The sequence below is a fragment of the Apium graveolens genome, chromosome 10 (genome assembly GCF_009905375.1).
Source record: "Apium graveolens cultivar Ventura chromosome 10, ASM990537v1, whole genome shotgun sequence".
Classification (NCBI taxonomy): Eukaryota; Viridiplantae; Streptophyta; class Magnoliopsida; order Apiales; family Apiaceae; genus Apium; species Apium graveolens.
The window spans coordinates 240,549,958-240,564,370 of NC_133656.1; the positions used below are offsets into that span (position 1 = coordinate 240,549,958).

The 14,413-nt window shown below is 33.0% G+C and overlaps 2 protein-coding genes across 4 annotated transcripts; both read left to right on the forward strand.

Annotated features, from left to right (window-relative positions):
• Positions 1 to 1,554: 1,554 nt before the first annotated feature.
• LOC141693183 (bZIP transcription factor TGA10-like) lies at positions 1,555 to 10,936 on the forward strand. Of its 3 annotated transcripts, XM_074498202.1 has the most exons (12): positions 1,555 to 1,758; positions 1,911 to 1,985; positions 5,967 to 6,073; positions 6,712 to 6,791; positions 6,947 to 7,081; positions 7,323 to 7,391; positions 7,519 to 7,578; positions 7,735 to 7,815; positions 7,974 to 8,046; positions 8,203 to 8,474; positions 9,748 to 9,987; positions 10,562 to 10,936. In XM_074498202.1, exons 4-12 carry the CDS (start codon positions 6,762 to 6,764, stop codon positions 10,709 to 10,711), a joined length of 1,110 nt encoding a protein of 369 aa, XP_074354303.1. In that variant the 5' UTR covers positions 1,555 to 1,758; positions 1,911 to 1,985; positions 5,967 to 6,073; positions 6,712 to 6,761; the 3' UTR covers positions 10,712 to 10,936. The 3 variants fall into 3 exon arrangements, with proteins under 3 accessions (XP_074354303.1, XP_074354302.1, XP_074354301.1); XM_074498201.1 differs by lacking the exons at positions 1,555 to 1,758; positions 1,911 to 1,985 and adding an exon at positions 5,284 to 5,829 and having other exon boundaries at positions 8,209 to 8,474; XM_074498200.1 differs by lacking the exons at positions 1,555 to 1,758; positions 1,911 to 1,985 and adding an exon at positions 5,302 to 5,829.
• An 885-nt stretch (positions 10,937 to 11,821) lies between these two features.
• Positions 11,822 to 13,840, forward strand: LOC141692752 (large ribosomal subunit protein eL6z-like). The gene is made up of 4 exons (XM_074497685.1): positions 11,822 to 12,129; positions 12,230 to 12,336; positions 13,229 to 13,410; positions 13,489 to 13,840. Exons 1-4 carry the CDS (start codon positions 11,882 to 11,884, stop codon positions 13,642 to 13,644), a joined length of 693 nt encoding a protein of 230 aa, XP_074353786.1. The 5' UTR covers positions 11,822 to 11,881; the 3' UTR covers positions 13,645 to 13,840.
• Positions 13,841 to 14,413: the final 573 nt, after the last annotated feature.

A 14,413-nucleotide genomic window follows, 5' to 3' on the forward strand; every position in this document is an offset into this window, starting at 1 on the left:
AAATGAAAAACTAGAAAATTAAAATCAAAATTGCTCACAATTTGTTTTAATACTATTGTAGTACGTTAATATAACTTTCATTCACTAACTTATTTTGATGTAAAATAAAATTAAGAATTAAAGTACAATTTTTTTATAAAAAAATTCTTTAAAATATTAGTGACTCAATTTATTCTACGCTTAAATATGTATAATAAATGTTATTAGTTCTTGAAAAATTAATAAATAATTATAATGATCATTTAGTAATGCACTCTATTCTATTATTTCATTCAACATTAAACACATGAAAAAATCTCTAGTTTGTAGTTGCTAGTACAAGTCAATATTATATTATACAACCCAGGAGGATGCATAATATTTAAATGCAGGACAATCTTTTCCAAGTGTAGGACATCCTTATTCTGCAAGTTGCATTATATTTTTTATTTAGGTTTAAAAGTTAAATATTTGTTTATGCATAAATACTTTTTTTGTCATTTACTCGCCATCAAATACATTACACTCTAATTTTTATTAGGCACTACAACTTTATTTTTGAATATATTTTTTAGATAATTTGTGTTCTGCATGTTAAATTATATTTTTTTATTTAGATTTTAAAGTACCAAATTTTGTTTATAAAAAATCTACAATATATATGCACTCTATTTTTTTTAATAAATTTTTCACATAATATTTGATTGTGCAAGTTGCAGTATATTTTTTATTTAGGTTTAAAAGTACTACACTTTATAATTTTAAGAACTACACTCTATTTATAAAATTCTATTATATGTTCTACCTTTCATTTTTTTAATATATTTTTTCACATAATATTTAATTTTGCAAGTTGCATTATATTTTTTATTTAGGTTTAAAAGTACTACACTTTATAATTTTAAGTGCTACACTCTATTTATAAAATTTTATAATATGTTTTGCCTACATTTTTTTAATATACTTTTCACATAATATTTTATAGTGCGAGTTACATTATATTTTTTATTTTGGTTTAAAAGTATTATATTTTATTATTTTAAATACTACATTATATTTATAAAGTTCTACAATATGTTCTGCACTTATTTTAATATATTTTTTCACATAATATTTTATTGTGAATGTTGCATTATATTTTTTATTTAGATTTAAAAGTACCAAATTTTATAATTTGAAATACTACACTCTATTTATAAGGTTGTACCATATGTTTTGCACTCTATTTTTTTAAATAAAATTTTCACTTAAGATTGTAATCTTGTTACATTTTTTTTTATTTAGGTTTAAATGTACTACACTTTATAATTTAAACTACTACACTCTATTTATAAAACTTTCAGCACTCAATTTTTTTAATATATTTTTCACATAATATTTATATATATGTTACATTATATTTAGATTTATTTTGCATTCATCTCTAACCGTACAATCTTATAAAATCTAACCGCATGTCTCTGGGGTCTCAAAATAATATTGGCCCAACTGAACCAACTCTTGGAACATAATATATTTTTAATATCTAAACTTTAACCCACAATCATTATTTCAGTTGTATTTATGTTGTGGATAATCAATCGGGTTTTAAGCAAACAATTTCACCATTTGATCTCTCGGGTCTGTCGGGGGCTAATAAGTAACAATGATGGAGTGGTTCTGGTATGAATATTACTACTTGTTTGATCCTAATTAAGCTCCTCGCTTTCTCCAACTGGTTTGAAATTAGGGTTCATAATGGCGTTGCTGGATGAGATGCTCAACTCGCAATGTTTTAGGGTATCATCATTTTCTTCTTCTCTATTTTATTTATTTATTTATTTATTTATGCTTCTTCTTCTTCTTCTTCCAATTGTTTATATATATATATATATATGTATTTATCAATGTGTATCCACCCCCCTTTTACAACTCTACTAATGTTATCCCAGGCTTTCACTCAAGTATGGATTTGTTCTTCCAATGATGGATGTTGTTTTTTCTCTTGTTGCGTAGCTCTCACTACGGTATTACCTTTGTCTTATGACTTCCATTCCTTTGTTTTTACGAGCTTCGATATAACCTCCTTTTTAATGTTATCTTGTTGTAGTTTGTCAATCACTCGCTCTACCTGTTATAACTTATTAGATTAGATTGTACCTGTTGTTTTTACATTACTTTCCTACTTTTGCATATACTCTCCCTCTGTCCCTCCCATTTGTTTACATTTTCCTTTTTTGGATGTGTCTTCCAACTGTTTACATTTCAAAATTTTCCAAAAAAAGTAAAGTTTTTATAATTTTTAAAATAACTACATCCACTACTTCCCTCCACTATATCCACTTTATACATATAATATTAATCGGTCCCACTACTTTACTCATTTTTTCAACTTTTCTCCATTACTTTATCATTTTTCTTAAACTCCGCGCCCAACCCAAATGTAAACATTTGGGAGGGACGGAGGGAGTATTGTTTTCAAGCTTTTAATTCCCCCCCCCCCACCACACAGTGTTTAAGCCCGCCACTGCATGTATCTGAAGTACCGGATGATACAACATTTATAAACAGAATACGTTCATGTGTATTTTACTTGTTACAATTTTTGATTGTAACAGATTCTAAACACCAAAAATGGAAGGAGTCTTTGGCAAAAAACCTTATACATATCCAAAATATTTTATAAGCCCCGCCCGTGTAACTCGGATTGATTTTTTTCCTGCTCTTGCTCTTGATATATGTATATACATGTACTCTACCTTTTTAAAATTTTCTTACAAGATCTTAGTTTAGTATCTCTTTTTTTATATTTTGGTGTTATTTCATCAAGTACAAAAAAGTCTCGCTATAATTTGCAAATGGACTTCATCAAATGTTTTCTTATCTATCCCTATATCATTTACAACTAGTATTAATTAAAAAGCCTAACAAGAGAATAAATTAGATAGAATACATTATATATGTAATTCTAATTCTCAGAAATATCTGTATAGAGAAGATATATATGTAAGGATTTTTTACTAGGTAAAACCTATTAAAATCCATTGAATAACAATGTATATAAAAATACAAAAAATCTTACAAGACCAAAACTGATTACACCCCTCGTCACCCCACCCCCACCACAACATAATACTAAATAGTACATATTTTTTTGGGCTGTACAATTTCAAATTTATGGATTTGATTGTGGCCCAAATGCTTAGACCAATGGAGCTAACAAAAGTCCAATGTGATAATAAACTTGGGAATGACATTTTGGGCCGATGGAGAATGAATTTGATGGGGTTACTTAGGATCCAGAAGGATGATTAAAGACCCAATAGGATGATCTGTTGCAACACAGCCACAGGCCTTGGCCGGTGAGACCAGAATCTTCCGGGGTTACTTGGTAGCCACTCGAATAAATGATTGGTCCATGAGCTAGCCCTTGCCCAAAACTGAGAACCGATTACTCTCGAGGAAAACCGATTTAATGGGTGTAAAATTTGATTCCAAGGCCTGTGGCTGCAGACAAGCTTATGTAAACATTACAGTCCAGTATCCTTTAATTTAAAATAGGACATATTTATTTGACTCAGCAATGTCAAATATATTTATAATTTAATTAAATAATTGTATATGGATGCCTTCCCCATTTCAAGGTGGCGTAGTACTTAGTTTAACTCAGGAAGTGAACTTTAGACAATAACTTTTTACTTATGATATTTACAAATTTTTAGTCAATTCAGCCCTGTTACATGACACATGTATGACGACACACCGGAAATTCTGCTAAACGGAGAAACTGAGATAGAATTGTGAAATTGGATAAAATCAAGGTTCTCATAAGAATTTTTTATTATGTATAAATGAGTCCGACTCAAAATTTTGAAAGGCTTAATGAAGTAGCAAGTAAAATTAAATATGCAACATAGGTAAACAATTTTACATTTTTACTTACTAGTATAATAATATCAGTGGTAGACTGGTATATATGGTAATTTAATAACTATTACTACATTTACAGCTTGATAGTTGAGAACAGATATTAATCTGATATAAATGTAGATAGATATAAAAAAAATAAAGATATATTTGAACGAGCCCACGTCATCGTTATACGTGTCAAGAATATGAAAATTCACATCTAAATGCTCGATTCTTATGCAAGTGCCACGTAAGTGCGATTAGTGACCTACGTGTCAAATAATTGGAAGTAATTATATAAAATGAAAAGTTAAAACATAAAGTTTGTTGAAACTTTTTATGAATATAACGATACAAATAATACCTTATAAGTAACTCAATGGAAAACAAAGATTGAAGATATTGAATTATATATTAAGTGGATCTTTTGCAGGAAAATATATTTTAAGAAACGAAAATGATTACAATTTAAGTAGAATAAATTATAAAATTTATGATTGATAAGATATGCAAAGTTGTTTTGCAGCGTAACAAGAAAAAGACATACTTTTAATTATAGTTCCCCGTGTATATGTACAAAGTATATAGGTAATTGCATTTTGACCCATTTTTTCATTCATTTGAAATATGCTGTTAAAAAGTTCCAACATATTATAAAAACAATAAAATGTATTGTCTTGGTGGGGGGGGGGGAGGGGTTATTCAGTTTTGAATTTACAATATTTTAACGGTTTTCTAACAATATACAAATTATTAAAAGATTTTAGTAGATTTTGATAATATGCAGATCCTAGGAGAGTTGATGTACAGTCTCATAGATTTAGGGAGAAGCGAGAGTTGACGGACAGTCTCGTAGATTTAGGTAAAGGCGTGAGTTTCTTACTAATCCTTAAAAATCTCTTTTATCTTGGATTTCTAAAAGTTTTAAAATTACTAAACAATTCAACAAAATCCACCATTCTGTATCTGAGTATCCCAAGATTGTAAGGTGGGGAGTTTTTTATAACAATTAACTATCAATCTATACTATTGAATGTTTTTTATCTTTTTTTTAATTAAATAAATTTAAAAACTTTTAATTCTAAGGCGTTGGCTAACTAGCTAAGAGTCAAGAATTATAGCTATGGGCATTCTTGTCATTTTAAAGCAAAGACCAAGAGCAAGGCAGCCGCTGTGCAGTTTCCATAGACTTCCATTAGGCGGTAATACTTCCAGGTCTTGAGTTGTTTTTGCGGATTACAATCTATTTTTAGACTGAGAAAGAGACAAGGCCGGAAAGAAAGAAAAGAAGGTAAATTTAAAGAGGGCGCCACATTTTCTGAATTTTTGGTTTTACGAAACTCGTCCGGGACTGAATAGTAGAGAGAGAAAATTTGAAAATGAAAAGAAAGAAAACTTTCTTTCTGAAAACTTGTCGTTTGCCCCTTTAGCATTCAATACTCTCCTCTCCTCTTTCTTTTATTTCTATCTTCTCACCTAAAATCTTTGTTCAGTTCTGCAACCGACTCTGTCTATATTCATCTATCCATTTATAATTAACTAATGCTGCATGGTAGTACTCAATTTCAAAATATGAGTTATTGTTATTTTCTTTAGGTTGCAGATAGATATCAAAATATAGACAAGCTGCCAGCTTGTATCCGTTTCAGAACCATTAGTTTATATTGACCCATGTATATCTAAACCTTGTACCTATCTTTACCACATATCACAGTACATGTTACTCTTGATCTCTCCTAAAAAAATGGGTAGTTTGCCAAGAAGCCTTCTTCAATCCAATATAGCTTCTTCTGCACAAGAAAGCAAGATTCTTTCTGCATCTAATGAAGCTTCTTCTTTTATATCTAATCCAAGCAAAAATCAGGTTTCAGACCGTCATCAGTTTCATCACCAGATCCCTTCCGGCATCATGATTCAGCCTAATTTATCATCTTCAACCCTTAATCCTTCATCTAGTTTCATGTAACTTTAATTATTACCGGATTCAGTAATTACGTCTATATCAATTATCTATCTAGTTGTCTCTATAAATATGACCCACATATACATAAGGTTGTTTTTATTTAATTTCAACTTTTCTTTTTGGTGTGTGTAAGCAGAGATAAAGATGGAGCAGGCCCTTATGATCTTGGCGAATTTGATCAAGCACTCTTTCTATATCTCGATGGACAAAACACTAATTCCTCTTCACTTCCAGAACAGAACGGTGAGTTTTCTTTTCTTGCTCTTTCATATGTAGCAAACATACCCTGATCCCTCATGATTTTCTCTTGGACTATTTTTGGCTGCATCCATTTTGTTCTAAAAAGCAGCATATGCAAGAGTTAAACACCTTTTTTTTGAAGATCGGTTCACTAGGCAGTTCTTAAATATGTGAAAAAATCATGGAAAAATCATCTTTTCGAATAATATAAAAACCGAAATAAAATAAATTGGATTGATTTTCCAGAAAAAATCTGACCAACCCTCCGATTATAACCGACTAATTGCTTGAGTGCAGCTTAAATAGCTAAACCCCACCTGCCTTTTACAGAAAAACATCCCTACATAAATTAAATACTAGCGCTCTCACAGAAATATCTATTAATGTGTTGGGGGGGGGGGGCGGAGGGGTCTTATCTTTGTTTCTTTAACTTTTCCTCTTTTAATTTCTTTAATTTGCCATGTATTATAGTCATAGTGAAAGAGATGCAAATGCATGTCCCAAATTCTAATTCACAGTTCACTTTCTTTCTCAAATACACCATCATCTTCTCATATTATTTACAAAAGACCCAGAGCGAGTTTTTTTTTAAGTAAGAAATTTAATGATTGCGATAATTAACTGATTTCAAATGTATGCAGCTAATTCTGGGGCAAGGCCTCCAACACTCAACATTTTCCCATCTCAGCCGATGCATGTGGAACCATCATCCTCAACGAAGGTATGCTTTCTTGATTAGTCGATCCTTACATTTGTGTTGGTAACTTTACCGTCTTTCAATGCTGCATCATCTTTTTAATACCAAATTGATAACAGTATAATCAAATTAAGATCAGATTTGATAATGAATTAATGAGTTTGTTATATGTTTGGCAGGTGAGCGCTATAAGTTTGGTTAACCCAGCAAACGTGGGGTCCAAAAGACCGTTATCTGATATGTCCGAGCAAAAAAACAGTATTGTTAATGTCCCTCCTCATTCCGGTGATCCTCCACAGCCTAAAGGTGTCAAGGTAAAAGTTGTGCGTATGTGTATATATTGAATTTATACACTGTAGGCTGATCACATAGCACAGGTGCACACAGCAACACACCACAGACACGTACACCACACACCTTCAACTGAAATATACGGCTTATATGACATGTAATTTACCATCTTATATATACACACCCATGTAGCTACTCGTTATGTATCAAAAATTTATTAATCTTTTGTTTTCTGTCTGAATTTTTTTCTGTTGATTGTTGCAGTGTGAGGGAAACTCAAGCAGGGGTGTTACCAATCTAGAGAATGACCGACCTAGAACACCAGATGCTAAGGTAAGTCTTTAATTTTAAATATAATATGATTTGCATAGAACCTCTAAGACGAAAAAAGTGTGTGTGTGTCCTGTATTATGATTTGTGAAAGGTTGAAAAGTTGTTTGATTTGTACTGTGGTAAGCAGACATTGAGAAGACTTGCTCAGAATCGAGAAGCAGCTAGGAAAAGCAGGCTTAGGAAAAAGGTTAGTTAGGCTTATATGCAAGTATATATTTACTTATTTAAAGACCTAATAACTATCAGTCATGAATTTATATGTTAATTTTAGACAAGTCATAAGTCAATCATTAAATTTAAATATTAAGTATTTATTAACATAACTTCTTTAAACATGCCGCAGGCTTATATTCAGCAGCTAGAGAACAGCAGGGTGAAGCTTACTCAGCTGGAACAGCAAATACAGAAATCTGCTAGAGCTCAAGTCAGTTAATTTCAATCGTTTAGTTTTAGTTATTCTATAGTTAATACTGGCTAGTAGTAAGCTCTTTTTTTTTGCAAAGCAGTAGTAAGCTCTTTATTTCTCTATATATAAAATTATAAAATAATTGTGTGTAATTACCAATAAAAATATGATCTCAGGGATATGCTACTGCTGGAAATTCTCTTGTAGGAGAACATGGACTTGCTGTTGGAATAGGAAACCTCAGCTCAGGTTGGATACTTAATTAGGTCAATTAATATTTTTTAATAAATTCAAAACTCGTAATTATCTACACAGTACACACACAGAGCTATAAAATAAATATTATGACTCATTAGTTCTTAATAATGTGTAATTAGAATGAAGTTTTTATGAGAATAGTTTTAGATGCAGTAATATTTGATGTGGAGTACGCGAGATGGCTTGAAGAACACCAGCGCCTGATGTGTGAGTTGAGAGCAGCAATGCAACAGCATTTAGGAGATAATGAGCTGAGGCTTTTTGTGGACAATTGGTTGTCTCATTATAATGAGATCATCAACCTCAAATGCATGATTGGAAAAACTGATGTTTTTCATCTTCTCTCTGGTACTTGGAAAACTCCTGCCGAGCGTTGCTTTATGTGGATTGGTGGCTTCCGCCCTTCCGAAATCGTTAAGGTAGTCTTTATCTTTAAATCTATATGCATATTCATACACACTAGACACGTGCATCAAGGCTTATCATCCTTATAGCTAGAGCTGGTCAAATGTGCGGGTTTGAACCGCCTGCTCGGGATCGGTTTGTACGGGAACCCGGAATTATTCGGCCCGAACCGGTCCGGTTCAAGCCCGCACAATTCGTAAAAATAACCGAGCCGGTTACGAATCATATATTGGAAAACCGGGACCGACCCGCACTGACCCGGCACGCACAGAACCTGCGCGAGCTGCACGCGCCTGCCAACACGCACAGCCCCGCGAGTCAGAGAGTGGAGACAACTCTTTCGAGTGTGTTCTAGCAAATCGAACTGCATTAAGGAAGAGGTTTTAGGCATGTAAACTTTCATGTGATTTAGTACATATACTGAACAATTTGAAGTATAAGATTTAAGAACTGGCAAGTCATTGCTTGTGATTCAAAAATAATTTCAGAAATAATAGAATTTATAGTATTTTAACCAAATAATAAAAATCAAAATAATTATGAAATATTAAATATAATATTATATTACTATAGTTACGAACTGTAATTACTATATATATACTAACTTAAATTACTATAATAAATTAATAATACTACAACTGGCTACAGACTACAAGACTACAACTATTATAAAGAGAAGACAGAATGTTCCAAGTTTCCAACCCGCGACCAACCCGTACGGACCGCTCGTATACGCACGGACCGCACTACTAAGCCCGCACAGCCCGCACCCAGATCATATTCGTGAACCGGTTACGAGTTTATGTTTAGCGATTCCAACCCGGGCCGAGCCTGGTTCGTTTGTCCAATGGGCCGGTTTAGTGTTGAGATGTCGAGTGCCAAACCCATAATAAACCCGGCCCGGACCGCCCGGACTGCACTAATGGCCACCTCTAATTATAGCTAATAAGTAATAATCGTTCTCTTTGAATTCAAATATTTAACCAAATTAATAAATAATCAGCACAGGTTTTAGTTTGGTGAGAGGTGGGATTATGCATTTAGTTGGTGGCATAGTAGAAGTGTTATGAATTTAAAGGTCAAATAAGCTTGCTAGTAAACCGAATGATAGGCAATTATGTAAACAAATGAACGTGATGTATGAAGAATATATTACGTGTTCATATTCCATTTATAGTTTGAACAAGAAAGTGGCAAAATTATCTCTTAGTTGTTTTTTAATTTAAACATGGTATATGTTTTAGATATAGAGAGTAATTTATGTAGTCTGGAATTGTTATGCTGCAGATGATTCCAAACCAAATTGAGCCCGTGTCGGAGCAACAGCTGATAGCTTTATATGGATTACAACAATCCACAGTGGAGGCTGAGGAAGCACTGTCACAAGGTCTTGATGCTCTAAACCAATCCTTATCAAACGTGATCATTTCTGATTCTCTCACTTCAACTCCAAATGTGGCCAACTACATGGAACAGATGGGTTTGGCCATGGGAAAGCTCGCTACTCTTGAAGGTTTTGTGAGACAGGTACGTACATCACTCTCTTCCTTCTTAAAACAACCCTGCACACATGTGTATATATATATATATATATATCTGTTTCTGATGTTTATATCCATATCCATTTGCACATGCATGTATACCATCTTCAGTGACAGGGAAAAGTTATAGCAAACATTCATCTTTTCGCTATTAGATAAATACGGTGTTGGCCCACAAAAAGTATACATACAGAGTTGGCCCACAAATAAAAAAAAAATTATACGGCCCAAATCTGAATGATTTGATTGCAATAACCGTTTGACTGAAAACGTACAAAGTTTTGGAACTTGAGACTGCACCAATTTGTAACTGCCCGTTTGACCTTAAACAGAAACATTCTACAAGTTTCTACGGGATATGACACAGTTTTCTAGATTAAGTTTTCGAAAATGCAGTTTCACACAAAGTTTGTGTCTATAAATTCACTTTTGTGATCAGTTTAACAATAATATTAGTTGCTGATATGGATTCAAACGAGAACTGGGTTTTTGCAATTCCGAATTTGAAGCAAGGACATCATGGAAAAGTTTTTATTGATTTATTGGTAAATTATCTGCAGGCGGATACTTTGAGGCACCAGACGTTTCATCGATTGCATCAACTCCTGACGACTCGTCAATCAGCGAAAGGCGTCTTAGCAATTGGAGAGTATTTCCATCGTCTGCGCACCCTCAGCTCCCTTTGGTTGGCACGCCCTCGTCAAGATTAATATAATAAAAAAGAAAGTGGTATTTTCCTTGTTAGCTGGTTTATTGATTGTTGGCTATATTTTGTGTTGTAATAATTTCTTTTGAACTCTGTATGTCCTAGCTATGATTTGCTGTATTAGATGATGAATCATGTAGATCAACCTAGATCGAAAGTAGTTAACTATCTATTTTATGTGTGTGAAAAGAGTTATCAAGTATTATTGTTATCTAGAGCATATTAATTACATGATAATCGGGGCTTGCTTACAAACCATATTTGAATTGAACTTGTTTGTGTTTTTGCCCTGGCTTAAACCAGACCAGAACACCTTTAAGCTGAGGTGTTTCATGTAAATAATTGTTTGCTATAGAAAGATAAAATGTATAACGGCACTTTGCAATTTATATAATCTCCATTCTCTGCCAAAGCTCACTATTATTGTGGTTTGAGTTTTTTGCAATTTTATGCGACAGAATGCGATATCTCGAACACATTAATGCCATTTCACTACACCATTTTGATGTACTCCTGCCTATCGTTAACACTTTCCTTTTTTCGGCATGCTAAAAAATATCGTTCTTCAATGATTTTTGTATGTCCTACTAATTAACCTGCATTTTCTTCTCTACTCTTTTCTTTACCTTTATCTTCTTATCTCACCCAAATATTAACAGTTTAGTCCATTTTATGGAAAGAGGAGTTTTTTGTTTTGGTCAGTATCATATAAGAGGATCAAAACAAACATTTTAATCTAGTATAAAACATGTATGTGCTAGATTTTAATTGTATTTTTCAATAGAAAATACATATTTTTTCGATCTTATTATTTTATCTGAATCACTTATTTTTGCACGTAATTGTGAAAGAAAGATTTCAATCATACTATTTTTTTGTTTTTGCAATTTAAATACAACATAGTGAAAAAAGTCATAGAATCGGTATTTTGGGTCTAAAATTATTAGTTGAGCCCACTTTGTGGAGTACATATTTTTGTCTATTAACAATTAACAGGCTTTTAGTTTATTAATAGTGACTGGGCCAAATGGATGATACATGAAACTAGGAAAAGTAAAGCCCAGCCCAACTGAACACCCAAAAAAACAACAGGGGATTAGGGTTTATATACATAAAACCAGACAGCAGCGAGAGAGAGAGAGAGAGAGAGAGAGAGGGGAGAGAGATATCTAAAATGGCACCCAAAACAAAAACAAGCAGAAACCCAGATTTGATTCGTGGAGTTGGAAAGTATTCAAGGTCACAAATGTACCACAAGAGAGGTCTGTGGGCAATCAAGGCTAAAAACGGCGGCGTTTTCCCCAGACACGATGCTCAGCCCAAATCTGAAGCTCCGGTTGAGAAACCACCCAAGTTTTACCCAGCTGATGATGTCAAAAAGCCTCTTGCTAATAAGCGCAAGCCCAGGCCCACCAAGCTCAGGTTTGTTTGTTTGTCTTTTTACATTTTTATTTAGTGGAGTGTTTTGTTTTGTTTGTTAATTTAGATGATTTTAAGTATGTGAATTGTGTTTTCTGCGTAGGGCGAGTATTACACCTGGGACTGTTTTGATTATTTTGGCTGGGAGGTTTAAGGGCAAGAGAGTTGTCTTTCTTAAGCAGCTTGCTTCTGGCCTTCTTCTCGTTACCGGTATCATTTCTTTCTTTCAATTGTTTGGATTCTTTTTACGATATATGTGTGTACATTTATGTTTCGAGTGAATTATTCTTCGTGTTTTGAATGCTTAATTATAGAGATTACTATATTGTATGAAATGACAATGTTTAATTTTTAAATGCTCAAAGGGATTATACGTTTTCCTGTATAATGCTTTGCAAATCGGATGTTTTAATCAGGTCATTTCTAGGAATGAATTTAGTTTGTTTAATGTATAATTTTTGATAAGGCGAAGATGTGGTTGCATTGTTAGGTAGTGACTTTATCATCTTAAATTGTAATTACTCCAAAATATAAATGCACAGCTTTCATTTGGGTTTTAGTAACCATTTGATATTCATATGCACTTGTACAATTAGTTGGACAACTAGACTCTCAAATTCCTAACCTTCAATTTATAAAACTTCACTTGCTACTGTTTTTGCACACTTGCATTGCGTAGACACTAAATAACAAATTAAATGTTCAAATGATTTGCATCGCTCATTTTGTTACATTTATAATTGAGGGGGCTAAAGGTAAGCCTGCCTGTAGGTTTTTGTGTTAAGAGGTTTGCCATGTACCCACTGCTGGTGCTTGTTAAACATCTGGATATCATGTAGCTTCAGTTTGCATGTTGTAAGGATGTAGCAAAAATATACTTACATGCTCCAAACACTAAACAAACATATATCGTTCATATATATCTTGTTTTGTTTGCCATCTAACATTCCATTTTTAGGGTTAATCATAGGCTGCTGAGTGTTGTGGTATTATGGATTTATTACAGTCCAGATATATTTTACACCGGTTATTTAATAATTGATATGTTTCAAGCCTGTCATATTTGAATTCCAATTTTTTTCCTTCTTTTTTTGTGTGAAAGGTCCTTTTAAAATAAATGGTGTCCCTCTGAGGCGTGTGAATCAGGCATACGTGATTGGTACTTCAACTAAAGTCAACATAGATGGGGTTAATGTTGAAAAGTTTGATGACAAATACTTTGCCAAGGAGGTGGAAAAGAAGAAGAAGAAAGGGGAGGGAGAGTTTTTCGAAGCTGAGAAAGATGTAAGTTTCGTGCATTTGCCTGACTACTAACTTTCTTATAGTGTTCACTTAAAATGTGATGCTCTTTGAAATTTGTAGGACAAGAAGACCCTCCCGCAAGGAAAGAAGGAGGATCAGCAAGCTGTGGATTCTGTTTTGTTGAAATCCATCGAGTGTGTCCCTGACTTGAAGACCTACCTGAGTGCAAGGTTTTCACTCATGTCAGGAATGAAACCCCATGAACTCATCTTCTAATTGTTTCAACCTTTGAGAGGGACGTGAATACTCTACTTTTGCAATGTGTGACCTATAGTTCTCATTCAGTAGTATGCTCTCTCATGAAATTTGAATCGAGGCTCTGCTTTTTGTATTGTTAGCTACCAAAATGATCTTCGAGTTTGTTGAATGATAATATTCTGTTTTATTGCAATGTGGGCTGTGTTTAATTTTAGTTATGACATATCAAGTTTCTTATGCCGCTAACCTGTACTGATCCAAGTGAGGCTCTAAGCAGCAATAAATGTTTATTATAATGTTTTGGATCAAATTAAGAAACGGGAAGATTTGAGGCTACGTGTGAACATTTTTATAAAATATGCATTTCTATAATTATTATCTTGTATTGTTATAAATTGATCTTTTCTACGATTACACGAAACTCTTATAATTAAAATTCTTTTTTTGATATGGATTAAAAGTTTTTTTCCCCTCCAAGTTTTGCTTAATCACTATCATATATAACCTATCTTGGAACGAGAAATTTTGTTTGAAAACTAATTTCCTAGACAGTTATTTCTTAATTTTATTAATAAGTTATACATTTTTCACTGAATAGATTAAAAGTACATGAGCAATCAACAAAGAACAATATATATACATATATATATATATATTATCGTAGGTAACGCTCGGACGCTATTCTTCGGGTGCGCACTGGTAAACCCTACGGGCTCACCCAATAGCCTGCAAATTAAGGTAAACCGCATTTAAACGACAGACTCAGATGGCATAATCATAAATTCTC

Coding starts and splice junctions, on each gene's coding strand:
- LOC141693183 (XM_074498200.1), top strand. CDS start 5,585: ATGTTACTCTTGATCTCTCCTAAAAAAATGGGTAGTTTGCCAAGAAGC. Junction 5,830..5,966: donor AATCCTTCATCTAGTTTCAT/GTAACTTTAATT, acceptor GTGTGTAAGCAG/AGATAAAGATGGAGCAGGCC. Junction 8,475..9,747: donor GCCCTTCCGAAATCGTTAAG/GTAGTCTTTATC, acceptor GTTATGCTGCAG/ATGATTCCAAACCAAATTGA.
- LOC141692752 (XM_074497685.1), top strand. CDS start 11,882: ATGGCACCCAAAACAAAAACAAGCAGAAACCCAGATTTGATTCGTGGA. Junction 12,130..12,229: donor CCCAGGCCCACCAAGCTCAG/GTTTGTTTGTTT, acceptor TTTTCTGCGTAG/GGCGAGTATTACACCTGGGA. Junction 12,337..13,228: donor TGGCCTTCTTCTCGTTACCG/GTATCATTTCTT, acceptor TTTGTGTGAAAG/GTCCTTTTAAAATAAATGGT.